General features: G+C 39.8%; 1 protein-coding gene across 1 annotated transcript in view; it reads right to left on the bottom strand.

Moving 5' to 3' along the window:
* Positions 1 to 21,851, bottom strand: part of VPS35L (VPS35 endosomal protein sorting factor like) — a 134,521-nt gene that overhangs the window by 41,096 nt on the left and 71,574 nt on the right. Inside the window, exons 19-26 of the mRNA XM_057749152.1 lie at positions 18,682 to 18,762; positions 13,963 to 14,025; positions 9,539 to 9,624; positions 8,004 to 8,084; positions 5,987 to 6,050; positions 3,391 to 3,489; positions 1,787 to 1,864; positions 879 to 993 (exon numbers count right to left, since the gene is read on the bottom strand). Of these exons, the coding sequence (XP_057605135.1) occupies positions 879 to 993; positions 1,787 to 1,864; positions 3,391 to 3,489; positions 5,987 to 6,050; positions 8,004 to 8,084; positions 9,539 to 9,624; positions 13,963 to 14,025; positions 18,682 to 18,762 (667 nt within the window). The remainder of the gene's footprint in view (positions 1 to 878; positions 994 to 1,786; positions 1,865 to 3,390; positions 3,490 to 5,986; positions 6,051 to 8,003; positions 8,085 to 9,538; positions 9,625 to 13,962; positions 14,026 to 18,681; positions 18,763 to 21,851) is intronic.

Genomic DNA, 21,851 nt, shown 5'->3' with positions numbered 1-21,851 from the left:
GCTCTGAATTGGAAGACAGCTTAGCATGTTCAAAGAATAGAAAAAAGCTGTGTGGCTAAAGCGTGGTGTGATATGAGGACAGAGGGCCATGTGGGGACTCCAGGCAGGGGGTCTGGTTTAATTCCAAACGCACTGGGAGGCTCCTGGAGCGCCCGGGAGTCGAGAGTAAAACCAAGCAGAGTTTGAAAAGGTCCTTGGATAGGAATCGTGTTTGAAGACTTTGGTGACACCGAGGCCTCAGTAGGAAGGACCCCAGCTGCTCACAGCGCTCACCAGCCCACCAGTGCACCCTTTGTTGGCGTCCTCCCCTTTCTGGTCTCACCTCCCTCTCACCCTACTGACACTCACTGGGAATCCTTCCCAGAAGAACCACTCACAGGACCCTGGCTCCAGGAGAGCTCTGCACCTCACACAGAAACAGGTCTTGGGCAGAATTTTCATCCTTAACAGCAAGCTGTCCAGAGTACTCATTCTATACTGATTACATGCTACTCCTGGATCTCTGAGGTTTCAAACAAACATTGAAAACAACAAATAAACTTGAACTGGCTGTGAATAAGCAGTCCTAACTTCTAAAACTCTCTAGGGATGTCTGAGCCACCTGACCAGGCCTGCCTGAGACAGATTTAGGAAGGTCCTTACAGGAAATTACCCACGCTCTGTAATCTGTCTGACTCTATAAATGTGTGTGTCCAAGGTGCTTCCTACTAAAGAAACAGATTCAAAACTCATCACTTATTGATCACTTCTTCTTTTTCTTTCCTCCTTAAAGGCATCTCTCCACACACTCACACACACATCCATGCACCGCTGAGTCAGCTTCCCTAACGAGCCAGGGAGTGTCCGAGAGGAGAGGAGAGAGTGAGTGATGGGCTCACCTTGGGAGAGGCACTGGTTGGCCAAGGCCACCTGGCCAGAATGCAGGTAGAGGTTGAGGCGGGTGAAGATGCCCACCAGGGAGGGAATGGTGATGAAGCAGTAGGCGACGCAGGCCTGGAAGAAAGGGGAAAAACAGCAGGTCACACGGCAATGCTATCACGGTGGATTAATACTCTTGTTTTCATCCACTACATATTTTCAAGTAAAAACACTTAAAATAATTACTCTCCCAGTTCCTCCCCCTTGCCTCTGCTGTATCAGCCTCTCTGGAGGAGGGGGAGGGGCTGCCAAGGAGAGTAATGGTGTACGAAGAATAAATCCTCACCCACTTGCTGGAATAGATAACACCTAATATTGATAAGTTAAAGAAGCAGCTGTTACAACCAATTAGTTACAAATACATAGGTAATTTGAAGAAGAAATTGCTAAAAAGAGTTTGAGGTGGTTGACTCTGAGGAGGGAGGTATATGGTGAGACAGGGCAGGGCTGGGATGTTTAGTTTTCACTGTAATCTTTTTAGTATGATTTTATTTTTAAAGCCTGAATATGCATCGTTCTGATAAAATTTTGAACAACATACTCAAGAAACAAATTTCTTTCAAAGCTGAGAACTTATCAAGAGGAAAAAAGGGTACTAGGCCTTCCACTTACAGGCACAAGTCAGCTGGCACACAAAACTGCAAATCCATCTCCCAACCACCTCCCCATGACATGTATCAAAATTCAGCCTCCTTTGATCATTTCTTTTGAAAACATTAAGAAAATTGGTCATAGATATGCAAGGGAAAATCTGGAAAATCAGTACCAAGCCACCCTTAATCTTTTTCTGGGAATAGCAGTTCAGGAACTTGCAAAAGAAACAGCCCACTGGAGTTCAAAGTCTGTGAATCTTATCTTTGGAACATACCCGGACAAATGCAGCCGTCTTTCTGGAATGATTTCCTTTCATTACTTTTCTTGTTTCCATTGCCAATCGGTTCCCACTCTAGATTAATCAGTAAAACAGAAACGGGAATGAGATGATGGCTGATTCAGATTAACATCTTCCATAGAGATGTGGACCTTAACTGCATACAAGTCAATGAGAACAAGCTAAGCAGAACCAAGACTGGTTAGCACCAAACCCTGAAATGGCGAAGGGGTCATCAGGCCAGATTCAATCTCGGCTTGAGCAAACATCTCCAAGGGGCACTCACTGAGTTAAGCCACGCCCATCAACCGGCATAATAAACGACCATTTTCTGGTTTGATGAATAGCTAAGGTTCACTTATTCCACTTCCAGAAATCCCACACACTAAGCTCATGCTCTTAGAGATCTTAAGAGAAACCTCTAAATCTGAACACAGACCACACAAAGTAGCTATGGACCACTAACAATAACCATAAGAACAGTGACAATACCAGGCACAGCATCACTTACAGCAAACCAGGTGCCGTACGAGGAGCGATACATTCTTAGCCCTTTCAATCCTCATGACCTTACAGGGTGAGTACTATGACATCTCCTGACTTATAACTCACTACATTTAGGTCTTAAGTTTAGTAATGCTACAAAATCTGATAACCAGCACACAAATATATAAAAAGGCCGTTTTCCTTGAATCTACATGAAGCAATTCAAGAACCTTACAGAATCTCCACAAATATAAAAAGTTTGGACCTATGGTTCCCAAACTGTGTACCATGACACCCCAGGGTGTTGCAGCAAGATCACAGGGGCACCACATTTTTTGGACAAGTACAGCAAGGCTCACTATGCAAAGCACTCGTGTGAGGTAGCTCATACACTACGGTACATTTCTTGCAGTAATTTTATATCTTGCAAAATTGGGTTTTTAGCAGCTGCTGTGATAAAAAGCACTGTGCAAAAACTAACGTGGGGAAAAATCTATCTGGAACAGGAAATAAGGTAGTGGTGTCCCATTTGATTCCAAGGTTTGAGAAGTTGTGCAGTGTCCAATAGATGCATATATTTCATTAGTAAATAATTATGATGATTTAAGAATAGAATAAAAATTATTTTTCTTTCAATTTATGTATATTGTTGGTTCAGAGGGCTGTCAAGTTGTTAGGGCACAAATTCTTAAGCTGTTTGAGCCTAATTTCTTAATAAACAGAACTGTTATTTCTTCCTTTTGGCCTAAGTGCACCATGAAAAGTTACTGAAAGGTACTGGGATCCAAGAAAGCTGGGACTCTGGTTAGGCAACAAGGAATTCTAACTAGATTAGTATTTCTATAACTAAATAATCAGTGCAACTCACTTAACTCTTTGCTGTTGGTATGCGGGAATGAGAATATGCACATTTCAGAGAAAAAAAGAGGCCAGTAAAACCACTCAAAGGCTTAAGCAAAGTTACAGATTTTACAAACCTTTCAGAAAACAGCTTCATGCCTTGGGAACAGAAGCAATATGGGGCCAGAAGAATCCCAGATTAGAACTGGTGCATGGCATATCAATGATCAATAAATATGCATTGAGAGAACAAATGAATGAATGAAAATCCTTACATGAATCAACTGCACAAGAACAGGTTCCAGATTGCAAAACATCGACCTGGCCTCAACGTAAAAACTCAGCTGTTGTTCAAAATCACGGCCAAAGGACACCTAGAATCAAGGAGAAAGAAGCTGATGATGTTATCTCCAGGCAGGCAGTCGTGAGCACACACTTGGAAAGGTTTTTCCTAAGCTTATGGTGGCAGGCGGGTGCCATGATGACAAGTCACCAAAAATTCCACAGATAACAAATGGTGGATATTTCACAGGAATGTAAGCAAACACACACATCTGCGCACTGGAATGTGCTCTAACTAGACTTCACATTACTTCACCCAGCATATAGTGGCAATGTTCCTATTACCACCTCATCTTCATGACATGGGCATTGGAGTAGAACATAAAAAGACCAAAGGGTATAAAACAGAATCTCAAAATGTAAAAGAGGATTTCCCAGGCTAGAAGGAAACCACTGGAAAGGAAATGACGGAATTGTGTTTGTCAGCTGTGGCCTTTTCACAGAACACAGACTTGGTGATTCAGAGCCATTTGTCAGAGGGGCTCCCTAATAAGGGCCACGCTTTCCTGCGTCCTGACGGGGATTCCAATCTCAGCAGCTCACTGGTGGCTGCTGGAGCCCTAGATGGATGTTTCTCCACCACTGAAAAATCCCCTCTCCTCCTATTTCTTCAAATTTATGAACAGCTGTGAGTGGGACAAACTTCACTGCTACAGCAATCACGTTTTGTCCAGAGGAGGTTTAACATCACAATTTCCATTACAGCTATCAGGTTTCACATCTTATTTCCTCATATTCTTTTCCATTATAACTTGGTGGCTTTCAGACAAACCCATAAAAAGATAAATACCACATGATCAGCATATAAATCAAGCGAACAAGAGAGACACCTAGTAACAGTCATAGGCATCCAATACACTTCCTAATGTGGGAATTCAGGCTAATCCTGAACTTTCTTCAAAACCGCTGTTTTACCATAGTTAAATTGACCCGTTGTTGAATGAGTCACATTTTTAAGGTGATTTTCAAAGTGATCTAGTTATTTCCATCTCAGTCAGCTTTTGTCTTGACATTTCATTCGAACAGCAGATACTGGCAGCAGTCGACATTTTAGTTTTGTGCACCTAGAATTAAGACAAAGGTTGTTCTGGTGGGGATGGAATGGCGGCTTGTTCCAAGAAGGCTGCAACAATGCCTCGTGCTCTGTTTGCCCCTTCCCAGTGTCCCTGTGGACTCTTCCCATCCGGAGGTGGAGTCTGCTTTTCCTCCCTTGCAGAGGCTGGCCTAGGACTTGCTTTGACCAACAGAATGAAGCAGGAAACAGCACAGGTCACTGTGATTTCTGAACCTCCAAAGGCCCTGCAGCTTCTGGTTTCACCCTCACCATGCAAGAGCTCCCTGAGACGAGCGAAGGATGAGAAAACAGTGGAGAGAAGGAGGTCACCTGGCCGAGAAACAAGCGCCCCAGCCAACAGCCAGCACCAAGACCCCAGCCGCATGCTCAAGGCTGTCCTGGATCCTCCAGCCCAGTTCTGCTACACCTCTGACATCACACGGAGTGGCCTGGTTACCCAGCCAACCCACAGAATTGTAAGAATTAATAAAACACTGTTATTTTAAGCCACTAAGTTTGGGGTGTGCTGTTATGCAGCACTGGGCAACTAGGACGAATGGAGAGTGAACACTTGGCATTTCGCCCCCCACCCGACCCCCAAATTGTTTTCATCAGCATCTGATGAGCAGCACATCAGGTGTTTCATGAAGCCCCTTCTCCAGGGAGTTCCCTGGTGGCCTGGGGCTTAGGATTCTGGACTCTCACTGCCACGGCTCTGACAGTTCAATCCCGGTTCAATCCCTCGTCAGGGGGAACTGAGATCCCGCAAGCCACACAGCGCAGCCAAAAATAAAAATAAAATAATAATAATAATAATAATGAAAAGAAAAAAAATTTAAATCGGCTTTATTAACAACAACAACAAAAAGAAGCCCCTTCTCCCACTCCTGGTCCAGGTGATTCAGCTGCCCAGGGTGCCTGTCTCTCTGGCCTGGCCAATCAGTGTTCGTTCTCTCTCACAGCAGCAATGTGCTCAGGGATGAGCTGGTGACCCAAATCAGTCCAAAGAGACGCAGTCCCAGGGCTTCTGCTGGAGCCCTTCCTGCTGGGCTGCAGAGCTGGAAGGAGTGGAAACCTGGAGCTCTCGGGGCTCCCGTAGGGAGCGAGCCTGCCTGGGAGGGACGCCAAGAGAGAAGAGCCGCGAGCCAAAGACACACACATGGCAGGTCCTGACGACACCATAGAGACTCCAAGTCCAGCTGCTCCTTCCAAGAGGTCCATTCCTGGACTTTATGTCACATCATCCAAAAGTCCCCCTCCCACCCTCCCCTTTTTATTTTTTCCTTAAGCCAGTTTGTCTTGGCTCTCCTTGCCCCCAGGGGAGTGCTGGCTAATGTCAGTTGTTTCTGATTTCACCTTATCTCAATAAAAATGAAAAGCATCAGGGAACATAATGTTAACTGCTTTCACCAGAGGAAGGATAAACAATCACATCACATTTCCAAGTGCACTGAAACTTCGTCCCCAATACGTACCATTCTTATAAATCCATTAATCAAATATGCCAGCATTCTTTTCTCATCCTCAAGAGTGAGTGCACTAAAATCAATAATTGTACATAATTAACATTGAGGTAATAAAGGAAAGTTTCCAAAGGGAAAAAATGTATTAGAAGTAAGCAACGTAACAGACAAGAACATTTTGCATTTTCTAGACTTAAAAAACTCCCGTGTATGTGTTTCTTTTGATGAAAATAAGTAATCTAAATTAATATAATTTAAATGTGTTTCTTATTTCTCTCCAAGATGCTGTTCTCAAGATATATTTATTAACAGCAAAAGAGGAGATAAACCTCTCCTTTGGCATTTGGATAGCAAGGTCCAGCTTCAAATTTTGTATTTCAGAGAAATTTCATTCAACGTTTTACTATAAAAAGTTTAAACACGTAGCAAAGTTGCAATTATACAGTGAACACCCACACACCCTACTACTACCATGTTACAAGATTTGCTTTATCAGATAACTCTTCATTCCTCTCTCCATCCATCAATCTACCTTATTTTGGAGATTCAGCTTAAAGTAAATCACAGACCTCAGTTGCTTCTGTTTAATAGCAAACAGTATGCATATAAATGAAGAAATGTCAGGTCCTTATAGTTTTGATAGTACATGTGAAGGTTTATAAATAGTTCCCCAAATTTATTTTAAAAAAATTTTCAAGTCAAAGACCAAGGTTCCTGTTAGTTGGTTTGTTCTAAGGGAAAATAAGTCTGTACAGGCAAAGACTGCATACTGTCCTCCAATATGCAGTGGTCCCTTCATTCTTTGAGACTACATTTCCCAACCTCCTTTGTAGCTAGGAGTAGTCACATGACAGTTCTGGCCAATGGGACGTGAATATGAGTGATGTACAAGCCTCCCAAATTGTGTCCCTAAAAGGAAGTTGCTGTCCTCCAGTGCCTGCAGGCTGCAACATGGACATGGTTGAGGTAAGTCATCTCCACCAGGAAGCAAGGACAACAACCCAGAGGGACAGTAGAGCAGTAAGACAAGAAACCTGCATTCCTGGATGATGTTCTAAAGCAGAGCTACCCTACCTCCACCTTTTTGGTTTTACACTTCTCAGAAGAGAAATACATCTTCTATTTTACTTAGGCCAAAAACCAATATCCTACTAATACAAGTACCTTTCTGAATGTTTTTTGTGTCTTTATTTCTATTTTTGTGCAACTAAATCTATCAGTTCCATTTATTATAAAAAGTCTTGATATTTTGATTTTGAAAACTACTCATGAAGTTGAAAGCACAAAGTCATGAAATAAAGATTCTAAAATTAAGGGAAAAAAAAAGAAAAGAAATACAATTCATCTTGTTGATGGTTAAGTTCCAAAACAATTTTCTCAATTCTTGTAACATTTTCCACACAGCTTGCTGCTGTGTTTAAAATTCTTTGGGGACCAAAATTTCAGCCACAAATAAGCAGGAATTGCCTCAAGCACAGTCAGATGGAAACACATAATAAAAAAAGAAAAAAAGAAAGACAAATAAAACCAGAAAGCAAAGGAGATATTTTGGCTTTTGACCCAAAGGTAAGGCCCGTGGGCTAGCTCTGAGCCTCAAGTATGCTGAACAAACTAAAGTCCTTCATGTAAGGAATATAAGCAATTTCATTTAAATTTTAAATAACTGGCTAATAACGAGAAAAAACTTAAAGGCTAAGTTACCGGACGAGTGAACTCATTATCATACTATCTGCTGCTCTCAGAAATCTCCAGGAGACGTGGAGTATGAGTTCACTTCGATGAAACCAGCCTTTTCCTCCGAACAGAAATTCCTTTGTAAAAGCATCTGCCATCTCATTTTCTCAGGAAGTCTACCCTCAGCTCAGCTTCCCTCCTCCCTGGACTGGGATGTCCTTGTTAACAAGCATCTTAATAGACCCCGTAAAATAATACTACTCACGGTGGTAGCTTAAAGCAGTAATTCCCTAATGTACTATCATATGCCATTAAGACCCAACCCAGGCTCATTTTAGCCTTAAGCGTGGCTTACTTCACAGAGTCATGCATGGTCTTGCAAACATGCAGAAGGGCGTTCAGAATGACGGGGTCCTTGGTGGGCTCTTGCTGATGCCTAGGAGACATTTAGAGATAACAGTAAAAGCCATGCACACTGAGACCACTGAAAGCATGGATTTAGTTCTCATCTATGGTACAGATGTGAGAAGCAGTAAATTATCTGGTTGGCATTTAACACTGCCCAGATCACCAGCAATGGGCAATGTTCTAGTTTTCTCTTAATTCTTCTTTAAATAACAACTTTGCTCTTCTAACATATCATAACTTCTAACTGCAAAATCATGGTAAAATTGCTACATTTCCCAAGCCAGACAAAGGGCAAATCTGTTTTCTTACCACGTTTCTTAAACTTCTAAAGCAGTCCACAACATGTCTACAGCTGTGTTAAGTGCCAGGCAAAATTATTAATTTGGTTTCTCAAATAACATAAAAGGACAAGCTCTCATAACAAATCTTTTTTTTTTTTTTTTCTGGCCGTGCCACACAGTATGTGGGATCTTTGTTCCCCAAACAGAGGTCAAACTTGTGCCCCCTGCAGTTGAAGTGCAGAGTATTTTTTTTTTAACGTATTTATTTATTTGGCTGCATCGGGTCTTAGTTGCAGCATGCAGGATCTTTGTTGTGGCATGTGGAATCTTTAGTTGCAGCATGTGAGATCTAGTTCGCTGACCCGCGCCCCTTAAATTGGGAGCGCGGAGTGTTAGCCACTGGACCACCATGGTAGTCCCAACAAATCTTTATGTAAGTAAAGTATGTATACTTGTTTCAAGCGTATGGAATTAATCTTCTAGAAAGATAATACAAGGAAAGCTTAAAACATATATTCAAGCAACTTCTAACTCAATTTTCCAAACTCTGGTTATTTGAGCTCCATCTTAACATATTTTCTAACCATATCTACATACTTAATATTTAAAATGACTTTTTTAACTTACCCTTGTCCTAAAGAATAATACATGTGAAGTCACTGATTAAATTAGTTATGTATTATCCAATATACTTTAAAATAAATACACGTTTTAAAATAAAAATAAAAATCTCTCTTCCATGTACCACTGGAAAGTATTTCATGTACCACCAGCAGTAGGCAGTTTTGGGAAACATAGATTTAATCAACAAAATGAAAGGAACTAAGTTGAAAACTGATCACAAATCCACACACTGAAGACGAAATCTTTCCAGCCCTGGTGTCTTAATAAGAATGACTTTCTCTTTTAAAATGACACTCCCTAAATAGCACATTTACAGACTTCTCCTCCCCAAGTCACAGGGGTGAGATGTGGTGACCGTCAGGCTCCTGCTAACATTTATTGCTTTGTCTTCTTAAGCACTAATTACAAACTTTTATCATGACTGCTCCTCTTAATGTGGTCTTTCTTTCAATGCTATTTTAGGTATAAATGCATCACTACATCACAGGGCCTCAAAGTGCATGCACTGATTTCTTATCAACAGGTTTCACAAGGGCAGCAGGAATCGAAGCTTCTGATTACATCGTGTTACACTTACTTGATAAAAACTTCCATGATGCATTTGCAAACCTCCACTCGCACACTCTCTTTTTGGAACATGTCCAGAAATGGCAGAAATTTTTCCTTTAAAAAAAAAAAAAAAAAAAGCATTCTACCTGCAATTTACACAAGTTACTGGAAGGAATCTGTGGGTCACTTTTTCTTTGAAGGTAAAACAGAGGAAGAGTTGTTCATCTTTCTGAGGCAGGTCTGATCAGGACTCACGTGAAAGCAAGGGGAGAACCCTGAGGATTTTGAAACTATTACTATCAAAACAAATTACACATGCCCAGGGACCAGGGCTGGGACCAGTTAACATCTTGACGAACCATCTGAGCAGCCTTTAGATGAGCATAAGCTCTTTTTGATAGTAGAAGGCAAGGCAGGCTTCAGTCTTTTTACATTGTACAGAGGAACAGAGAGAGAAGAGTCAGAGTCGTTCAGAGTGGCTGCTGCATCCTGACTCCACATTTAGTGACTGTGTGACCTTAAGCAAGTTACCACCTCTTCCAGCATCAGTTTTCTCATCTGTAATGTGGGACTCATTACCACTCCTGTTTCCCAGTGGTGTTCTGAAAATGATCTGAGGCAATGCATGTAAAGTCAACAGAAAAGAAAAATGAAACTAAAAGCTGGTTCTTTGAAAAGATAAACAAAATTGATAAACCTTTAGCCAGACTCACCAAGAAACAATGGGAGAGGGCCCAAATGGGTAAAATTAGAAATGAAAAAGGAGACATTACAACTGATACCACAGAAATACAAAAAACCATAAGAGACTACTACAACCAACTATATGCCAAGAAGATGGACAACCTAGAAGAAATGGATAAATTCTTACAAAGATACAGTCTCCTAAGACTAAACCAAGAAGAAATAGAAAATATGAACAGATCAATTACAAGTACTAAAATTGAATCTGTGATTAAGAAACTACCAACAAACAAAAGTCCAGGACCAGGTGGCTTCACAAGCAAATTCTATCAAACATTTTGAGAAGAGTTAACACCTAACCTTCTGAAACGATTCCAAAAAATTTAACTCATTCTATGAGGCCACCATCACCCTGATACCAAAACCAGACAAAGATACCACAAAAAAAGAAAATTACAGGCCAGTATCACTGATGAACATAGATGCAACAATTCTCAAATGCAACAATTCTCAACAAAATACTGAATACTAGTAAACTGAATCCAACAATACATTAAAAAGATCATACACCATGATCAAATGGGATCATTATCCCAAGGATGCAAGGATATTTCAATATCCACAAGTCAATTAGTGTGATATGCCACATTAATAAACTGAAGAATGAAAACCACTATGATCACCTCAACAGATGCAGAAAAAGCTTTTGATAAAATTCAGCATTCGTTTATGATAAAAACTCTCCAGAGAGTGGGCATAGAGGGGACCTACCTCAACATAATAAAGGGCATATATGACACACCCACAGCTAACATCATTCTCAAAAGTGAAAAGCTGAAAGCACTTCCTCTAAGATCGGGAACAAGACAAGGAGGTCAACTCTTGCCACTCTTATTCAACATAGTATTTGAAGTCTTAGCTGCAGAAATCAGAGAAGAAAAAGAAACAAAAGGAATCCAAATTGGAAAAGGAGAAGTAAAATTTGTCACTGTTTGCAGATGATATGATACTATATGTAGAAAATCCCAAAGATGCCACCGGAAAACTACAAGAGCTCACCAATGAATTAGGTGAAGCTGCAGGATACAAAATGAATACACAGGAATCTATTGCATTTCTATATACTAACAATGAAAGGTCAGGAAGAGAAACTAAGGAAACAATCCCATTTACCATTGCATTAGAAAGAATAAAATACCTAGGAATAAACCTACCTAAGCAGGCAAAAGACCTATACTCCAAAAACTGTAAGATGCTGATGAAAGAAATTGAAAATGACACAAAACAAATGGAAAGCTATACCATGTTCCTGGACTAGAAGAATCAATATTGTCAAAATGACTATATCACCCAAGGCAACCTACAGATTCAATGCAATTCCTATTAAATCACCAACTGCATTTTTCACAGAACTAAAAGAAAAATTTTTAACTTGTATGGAAACACAACGCACCCCAAACAGTCAAAGCAATCTTGAGAAAGAAAAATGAAGCTGGAGGAATCAGGCTCCCTGACTTCAGACTATACTCTAAAGCTATGGTAATCAAAACAGTATGGTACTGGCACAAAAAACAGAAATATAGATCAACGGAACAGGACAGAAAGCCCAGCAGTAAATATGGGTAATTAATCTACAAAAAAGGAGGCAAGAATATATAATGGAGAAAGACAGCCTCTTCAATAAGTGGTGCTGGGAAAACTGGACAGCTACATGTAAAAGAATGAAATTAGAACATTCTCTAACACCATACACAAAAATAAATTCAAAATGGATTAAAGACCTAAATGTAAGACCAGATACTGTATCAGTCCTAGAGGAAAACATTGGCAGGACATTCTTTGACATGAATTGCAGCAATATCTTTTTGGATCTACCTCTTAGAGTAATGAAAATAAAAATAAAAATAAGTAAATGGGACCTAATTAAAAAGCTTTTGCACAGCAAAGGAAACAAACAAAACAAAAAGACAACCTACAAAATGGGAGAAAATATTTGCAAACAATGTGACTGACAAGGGATTAATCTCCAAAATATACAAAACAGCTCATACAGCTCAATATCAAAAAAAACCAAACAACCCAATCAAAAGATGAGCAGAAGTTCTAAAACAACATTTCTCAAAGAAGACATACAGATGGCCAAAAGATCACTAGTTATTAGAGAAATGCAAATCAAAACTACAATGAGGTATCACCTCACACCCAAAAAGAATGGCCATAACTTCAAAAAATCTACAAATAATAAATACTGGAGAGGGTGTGAAGAAAAAGGAACCCTCCCTACACTGTGAGTGGGAATGTAAATTGGTGCAGCCACTATGGAGAAAAGTATGGAGGTTCCTTACAAAACTAAAAATAGAGTTGCCATATGATCCAGCAAACCCACCCCTGGGCATATATCCAGAGAAAAACATAATTCGAAAACATACATGCACCTCAATGTCCATAGCAGCACTATTTACAATAGCCAAGACTTGGAAGCCACTTAAGTGTCCATCAACAGACGAATGGATAAGTAAAGAAGATGTGGTATGCGCGTGCGTGTGAGTATGTATATACTATATGTATAAACTATACATAAAACACGTATACACATGCATGCACACACACACGCACAATGGAATATTAACTCAGCCATAAAAAAAGAATGAAATAATGCCACTTGCAACAACATGGATGGACCTAGAGATTATCATACTAAGTGAAGTAAGCCAGACAGAAAAAGACAAATATCATATGCGATACTGCTTATATGTAGAATCCAAAAGAAGGATACAAATGAACTCATTTACAAAACAGAAACAGACTCACAGACATAGAAACTATGGCTACCAAATGGGAGTGGGGGAGAGGGATAAATTAGGAGTCTGGGATTAACATATACACATTAGTATATATAAAACAAATAACCAACAAGGCCCTAGTGTACAGCACAGGGAACTATACTCAATATCTTGTAATAACCTATAATGGAAGAGAATGCAAAAAAAGAATAATATATATGTATAACTGAATCACTCTAACGCACACCTGAAACTAACACAACGTAAATCAATTCTATTTCAATAAAAATTAAAAAAAAAAAAGTTCTGGCACAGTGCCTGGAGTGTGGCTAAAGTCCAATAAATAACAGCTTCTATTATTAAATAAACAAAAGCTCCCAGTCCTGTGAGAGTACTGGAAATGGAAACAGGAAGAGGGAGGAGGAAAGCTGAGGGCAGGGATGGAGAGTGCCACGACACAGAGAATCACCTAGACCCACTGGTATGTGTCCAGGGCACTGCAACAAATGAGAAGTGCGTCACAGTATATTTTGAATTTGGGGGGGTGGGGGGAATAGAATAAATCTCAACTATGTCAGACACTGAGACAACTATTAGCTTGATGTATATCATAGTTTCCGCAGTAGATTATGTGAGGAAAAGCAGGTATCATGCGAAAATCAATGAGGAAGAGGTTGTCCAGTTAGATTTCAAGGTTTGAGAGGTTGTGTGATACTAGGTGCACATATCCCATAGTAAGTAATGAATGAAATAAAGACAATATTTTTCCATCAGTCTATGCATATTATTTTCTCAAGTGCTGCTTAAGTTGTTACGACATAAACATTTAAATTGTTTAGACCAAACTAGTTTCTTTTTTTAATAAAAGAAAAGAACTGTTAGTATTTCTCTTGGTTTAGGACACTGTGAAAAAAATTACTGAGACACTAAAGGAACCTCTGACTCAGATACAAATTTCCAAAGATAGGTAAGGAAAGTTACTTACCACTGAAAAAAGAACTGAGAAATCATGGAAGTGTGTAATTACTTTCTTAATTATTGACTGAAGCTGTAAAACAAAATGAAAAGCACATCTTTAATAAAACTTGGATATTTTTAAAAAGGCAACCGTGTCCATAGCTTGCAATCATACTTACAATAGGGGAAGCCTGCACTGCACAAGGGACAGGGAAGTCCTGGGTTAAACCTTGTCTCAATCTGAATTTGCCCATCTTACTCTAGTTTTGGAGAAACGACATCTCAGCCTCAGTCTCCTCTTCTGTACAGTGGAGGACAAAGCAGTATCTCACTCATGAGGATTACATGGGATGGTTCACCTACAGTGCTTAGAGCAATGCCTGCCCTTCAGAGCTCTCTGTTCAAGTCAGCTATGAATACTCAAGAGGTGGGCAAACGTTTTCTATACAGCACCTTACAGTCATCACAACTACTCAACTCTGCTACTGTACCTGGAAAGCAGCCATTGACAATATGTAAACAGATCAGTGTGGCTGGTTTCTGATAAAATTTTATTCATAGCAACAGGTTGTGCGCTACAGGGGCCATGGTTTACAGATCTCTATTCTAGCCGGTGGTGGTCCTGTGTTTTTTGACTACTTCAGTGGAAAGGCACTGGACTCAGTTTATCGGTGGGGTCAGAGGGCATGGCATTACCTGAGGACGGCAGCACAGTCTGTGAGATCCATCCTGGATGCCCAGGTACTGATGTCTACCCCCCGCCCCCGCCAACATGTGCAGAGTCCTGTTGACAGGGCCTTGGCACAAAAGAATCAAGGAGGCACTTTTTCTAAATAAAATATGAACCCCTATCCCTGGTTGCTGTCAAGAAGGGAAAATTTACTAACGATTACTTTGTTTATATTAAAACCACTGCTGTTTAAATCATCCACAAAGAAAATGTCTCATGGAAAAAAAAAAGAATATTAAGAGGTATACACCCCATTTCATAATTAAGCACTCTGCTAGGTCCTCAAACAAAAGGACTTCAAAATGTCATGACAAACAATGCTCCAAGACAGAGCATTCAAAGACACTGCAATACTGTCTGGTTAAAATAGTCCCTGAGGGCTTCCTAGGTGGTGCAGTGGTTAAGAATCTGCCTGCCAATGCAGGGGACACAGGTTCAATCCCTGCTCCAGGAAGATCCCACATGCCACGGAGCAACTAAGCCTGTGCGCCACAACTACTGAGCCTGCACTTTAGAGCCCATGAGCCATAACTATTCAGGCCATGTGCTGCAACTACTGAAGCCCACACGCCTAGAGCCCATGCTCCGCAACAAGAGAAGCCACGGCAATGAGGAGCCTGCGCGCCACAACGAAGAGTAGCCCCCACTCACCACAGCTAAAGAAAGCCCGCGCACAGCAAAAAAAAAAAAAAAAAAAGACCCAACACAGCCAATAAAATTAATTAATTAATTTAAAAAAAAGCTCCTGAGTCGTGCAGTGGAGGCTAACACAACATCGTAAAGCAACCATATTCCAATAAAAATTAAAAAAAACAGTTCCTGAAACCTTATCCACATGCAACTAATCCCTTTACAACAGGAAATTTTTTTAATACTTAAGTACACTTACAAATAATGCATTTCCTGATTTTAAAAGATGTTTCTTTTCCCTTCAATATTTACTTATGAAATGCTGGAACATAAGAAAATTCAACAAATACATAACAAACGCGCATTTACTCACCACTTAGATTCTACACAGGCTAACATTTTGCTATATTTGCTTTATCTCCTCACCTATCCATCAATCCAATGTGTGGATTGTGTGTTCACAGCCTTTTACTGTGAAATAATTTCAAACTTGCAAAAACAATGAAAGAACAGTAGAGAAAACTCCCATGTTCTCTTTACCCAAAGTCATCAATTTTTAGTATTCTGCCAAAGTCGTTTTATTGTCCTCTCTATGTAACAAGACATCTGTTTCCTGAACCATGTGAAAGTAGATTGCACGTCTCATGTCCCTCACTCCTTAATACTTCATTTGTATTTTTTAAGAATAATCATATTCTCTGACATTTTGACTTTGTTGTTATCAAATTCAGGAAAGTTAACAATGATGTGATTTTAATACTTTAATCTATCATATTCCAATCTTGTCAATTATCTCAGTACATTCTTTACCAAATTATTTTTTCCTCTCTTCAGAACGGGATTGAGTTCAGGATCCTGCATTGCATTTTGCTTTCATGTCTCTGTAGTCTGTTAACTTGGAACAGTTCCGTAACCTTCTTTGTCACTGATGACAATGATATTTTGAAGACTACAAGCCAACTACTTTATAGCACGCTCCTCAATTTGGGCACAACTGCTGCTACCTTGTGACTAGATGCAGTCACAGGTTCTCAACTGGAATGCTGTATCTTTCTCAGGGCACCAAGTCTGCAGGCACGCGATATCCACTTGCTCCTCAATGGAGACGTGGACTTTGATTGGCAGGTCAATGATTGTCCAAATTATCCCCTGTAGAGTCACTATCCTTTCCCTTGCAACTAATACTCAGCCTATGGGAAGAGATATGAAAATACCCTGCTCCTCATCAAACAACCCCCTCAGATTCAGCATCCACTGACGATTCTTGCCTGAAGACTGATGATTCTTGTCTTTACTGCGATGGTTGCAAATGGTGATTTTTCAACTCTACCATTTTTCCCACATTTCTCAAATGGCATCCCTGCCCACCCTCCCCCTCATCTATTTACTTATTTATCTATTCTTCATAAGGGCCCATTCCTAGATTCCTTTTTTACTCAATGGATTATAATCCATTATTGTATTTATTTCTTTTTTTATGAATTAATTAATTAATTTATTTATTTATTTATTTACTTTTGGCTGCATTAGGTCTTCCCTGCTGCGTGCAGGCTTTCTCTAGTTGTGGCAAGTGAGGGCTACTCTTCCTTGTGGTGCGTGAGCTTCTCATTGTGGTGGCTTCTCTTGTTGTGAAGCATGGGCTCTAAGCACACAGGCTTCAGTAGTTGTGGCACACGGGCTCAGTAGTTGTGGTGCATGGGCTTAGCTGCTCCGTGGCATGTGGGATCTTCCTGGCCCAGGGCTCGAACCTGTGTCCCCTGCACTGGCAGGCAGATTCTTAACCATTGTGCCACCAGGGAAGCCCTGTACTCATTTCTTCTGATGCTTGAATTGGGGGCCTGTGAGAGCCCCTTCCAAGCTGCTCCTGTGCCCATTTCATGTGCCCCCAGCAGTACTTCCTTACTTCCTGGCACAGGAAAATGTTCCAGGCTCACCTTGTAGCTTCCCTATCCTAGACCCGGAGTAAGCTAATTCTTCACAGACCCCTGCAGTTTTATTTTCTTGATGTGGCCCTCATGTAAGACAAAGGGCTCACAAGGGATATGGATGGCTGTCTGGAATGCAGGATGACCCCAGGGCATCTTTTATAAATTGCTTTTAGATATGACAGAATTACCGTACAGTATAGTATAGTTATAGTATAGTATAGTTCCCTTGTCTCTTAGGAATGGACTGCATTAAAATTATTATGTTACTTAAAGTTTTCAATTAATTAGGTTGCTAGCAGTCAAGGTCTTACTGAAAATTCCCCAACTAAAATTCTAATGCACATCAGTCTTCACATGAGCCCAAGACCCTGACCACCCACAAGGGTATGACCCATCTTCTCTACACAGTTTATTTACGATATCGACCAAGAGCCTGCTGTGCACAACTACGCATTTTTTTCATTCCATCTAGAGAAATGTCAGTTAGTGGCTGCTCAAGAAATTGTAATGATGAACCGTTTTAATTAGCAAATGGTGAAAATTTCTTAAATGAGTAAAATGGGAGAATTCTAAAATTTATGCAAGAATATGTAATTTTCTTACACTAAGTGAGCCCGGAAATCAACTGATCATAGGCAATAAGAGTCAGGACATCATGTTATCAAATAAAAAATAAAATCTTAATTAGGTCTGAAGTGACTTTACAGTAAGTGATCCTGAGCTGGATTCTGTACTAGAGGGGAAAAGATCTGCCATTAAGGACACTGAGTCCCCTGACATAACTGGAATATGGACTGTGGAGTAGGTAAAAGTAATATATTAACATTAAATTCCCTGAAGTTGATAACTAAACTGTGGTTATAAAGGAGAGTGTCCTTATTCTTAGGAAATACTCATTAAACTCTTTAGAAGCAAAAATAGCATGATGTATGCAATTTACCCTCAACTTTTTTTAAAAAACTTACATACACATGTATGAATATGTGAGTGTATGTGTGTGTGTATGTGTCTGTGTGTATACACATAATAATGATAAAGTAAACAATGGAAAATCTTAACATTTGGTGAATCTGGGTGAAAAATAATGGGGGAGTTCTCTGAGCTATTCTTTTAACTTTCCAATAAAGTTTGAATTTATTTCCAAATAAAGTTAGCTTAAGTGGAAATCATAGGCAACTTACTGGTGCTAAGCAACTGTACAGGGTTTCCCACATCACACTTCACTCAATCCTCACAACCACTCTGAGTAGGACTACTATTATCCCCATTTTACAGGTGAGAAAACTGAGGCACAACAAGAGTAAGTAACTGATTAAAGGGCACATGGCTAAGACATGGCAAAGGTAGGATTCAAACCCAGGATTATCTGACTTTACAGTCTGACCCAGGCAATATACCTATTTAATTCAACAGAATAAAATTTCTAACACTTTGGAAATGAGAAATGCTAATATGTCACCTGAGGGTAGGAGTCTTCAAATGCACGATCTGGAGTCATGTGCTTGATGACATCAGCCAAAACGGTATTCACCTCTCGTTTCTAAGTGGGGAAAAAAATCAAACCTGTATTAGACACTGAATGGTAATCGTTGACCATTTTTCTGGTAGAAAGAACTAACATTTTCAAAATATAGCACACACCTTCCAGGAAACAGTTTCAACTACTCTGCTAAAAACATAAGGGGGGAGATGGCGGCGAAGTAGAGAGACGTGGAGTGCATCCCTCTCCACAGATGCATTGGGAATGCAAGGAAGGACACAGTCATTCCCACAGAGAACCAGCTGAACACCAGCAGACGGCCTCGGACACCGGAAAGGGCTGCGGAGAACCTGACATAGCCGACTGAATATTCGTCTAATCCAATACTTGGACATTAGTCTGAGGCTTGGACAGTCTTCTATAAACACCTCTATCACCAGGACAAGCAACCCCAAAAGCTTGGACAACCATGAGGAAACAAAGAAACACCATGCAGGCAAAGGAGCAGGAAAAAAACCCACAAGACCAAATAAATGAGGAGGAAATAGGAAAAATGCCTGAAAAAGAATTTAGAGTAATGATAGTCAAAATGATACAAAATCTCGATAACAAAATAGAGAAAGTACAAGAAACAGTTCATAAGAACTCAGAAAAACAAACAGCAATGGATAACAAAATAACTGAAATTAAAAATACTCTAGATGCTCTAACCAGCAGAATGACTGAGGCAGAAGAACGAATAAGTGAGTTGGAAGACAGAATGGAAGAAATAAACGCCACAGAGCAGGAAAAAGATAAAAAAATAAAAAGACTAGAAGACAGCCTCAGAGACCTCAGTGATAACCTTAAACGTACCAACATTCGAATTATAGGCATCCCAGAAGAAGAAGAAAACAAGAAAGGGTCTGTGAAAATATTTGAAGAGGTTCTAGTGGAAAACTTCCCCAACATGGGAAAGGAAATAATGAACCAAGTCCAAGAAGCACAGAGAGTCCCATACAGAATAAACCCAAGGAGAAATACACCAAGACACATATTAATCAAACTAACGACAATTCAACACAAAGAAAAAATATTAAAAGCAGCAAGAGAAAAGCAACAAACAACATATAAGGGAAAACCCATCAGGATAACAGCTGACCTTTCTACAGAAACTCTGCAGGCCAGAAGGGAATGGCAGGATATACTGAAAGTCCTGAAAGAGAGAAACCTACAGCCAAGAATACTTTACCCAGCAAGAATCTCATTCAGATTTGAGGGAGAAATCAAAAGCTTTCCAGACAAGCAAAAGTTAAGAGAATTCAGCACCACCAAACCAGCCTTACAACAAGTGCTAAAGGAACTTCTCTAAGTAGGAAACACAAGAAAAGGAAAACACCTACAAATACAAACCCAAAACAATTCAGAAAATGATAATTGGAACACACATGTCAATAATCACTTTAAATGTAAATGGATTAAATGCTCCAACCAAAAGACACAGACTGGCTGAATGGATACAAAAACAAGACCCTTCTATATGCTGCCTACAAGAAACCCACTTCAGACCAAGGGATACATATAGACTGAAAGTGAAGGGATGGAAAAAGATATTCCATGCAAATGGAAGTCAAAAGAAAGCTGGAGTAGCAATACTCATATCAGACAAATTAGACTTGAAAGTAAAGACTATTAAAAGAGACAAGGAAGGGCACTACATAATGATCAAGGGATCCATCCAAGAAGAACATATCACAATGGTAAATATCTATGCCCCCAATATAGGAGCACCTCAATACATAAGGCAAATGCTAATAGCTATAAAAGGGAACATCGACAGTAACACAATTATAGTGGGAGACTTGAACACCCCACTTACATCAATGGACAGATCATCCAAACAGAAAATAAATAAAGACACACAAGCTTTAAATGACACATTAGACCATCTCCACTTAATTGATATTTATAGGACATTCCATCCAAAAACGACAGACTACACTTTCTTCTCAAGTGCACACGGAACATTTTCCAGGATAGATCACATCTTGGGTCACAAATCAAACCTCAGCAACTTCAAGAAAATTGAAATCATATCAAGCATCTTCTCAGACCACAACGCCATGAGACTAGATATCAATTACAGGAAAAAAACTGCAAAAAATACAAACACATGGAGGCTAAACAATTCACTATTAAACAACCAAGGAATCACTACAGAAATCAAAGAGGAAATCAAAAAGTATCTAGAAACAAATGACAACGAAAACACAACAACCCAAAACCTATGGGACGCAGCAAAAGCAGTTCTAAGAGGGAAGTTTATAGCAATACAGTCCTACCTTAAGAAACAAGAAAATGATCGAATAAACAACCTAACCTTACACCTCAAACAACTAGAGAAAGAAGAACAAAGAAACCCCAAAGTGAGCAGAAGGAAAGAAATCGTAAAGATCAGAGCAGAAATAAATGAAAAAGAAAGGAAAGAAACCATAAGAAAAATAAATAAAACTAAAAGCTGGTTCTTTGAGAAGATTAACAAAATTGATAAACCATTAGCCAGACTCATCAAGAAAAAAAGGGAGAAGATGCAAATCAACAGAATTAGAAATGAAAAAGGAGAAGTCACAACGGACACCTCAGAAATACAAAACATCATGAGAGACTACTACAAGCAACTATATGCCAATCAACTGGATAACCTGGAAGAAATGGATACATTCTTAGAAAAATACAATCTTCCAAGACTGAACCAGGAAGAAATAGAAACCATGAACAGACCAATCACAAGTACAGAAATTGAGGCAGTGATTACAAATCTCCCAACACACAAAAGCCCAGGACCAGATGGATTCACAGGCGAATTCTATCAAACATTTCGAGAAGAGTTAACACCTATCCTTCTCAAACTCTTCCAAAATATTGCAGAAGGCAGAGCACTCCCAAACTCATTCTATGAGGCTACCATCACCCTGATACCAAAACCAGGCAAAGATGTCACAAAAAAAGAAAATTACAGACCAATATCACTGATGAATATAGATGCAAAAATCCTCAACAAAATACTAGCTAACAGACTGCAACAGCACATTAAAAAAATCATACACCATGATCAAGTGGGGTTTATCCCTGGGATGCAAGGATTCTTCAATATACGCAAATCAATCAAC

Source organism: Hippopotamus amphibius, chromosome 9 (genome assembly GCF_030028045.1).
Source record: "Hippopotamus amphibius kiboko isolate mHipAmp2 chromosome 9, mHipAmp2.hap2, whole genome shotgun sequence".
In the NCBI taxonomy this organism is placed as follows: Eukaryota; Metazoa; Chordata; class Mammalia; order Artiodactyla; family Hippopotamidae; genus Hippopotamus; species Hippopotamus amphibius.
Note: the sequence above shows the minus strand (reverse complement) of the source record. Positions and strands in the feature narration are given on the sequence as shown.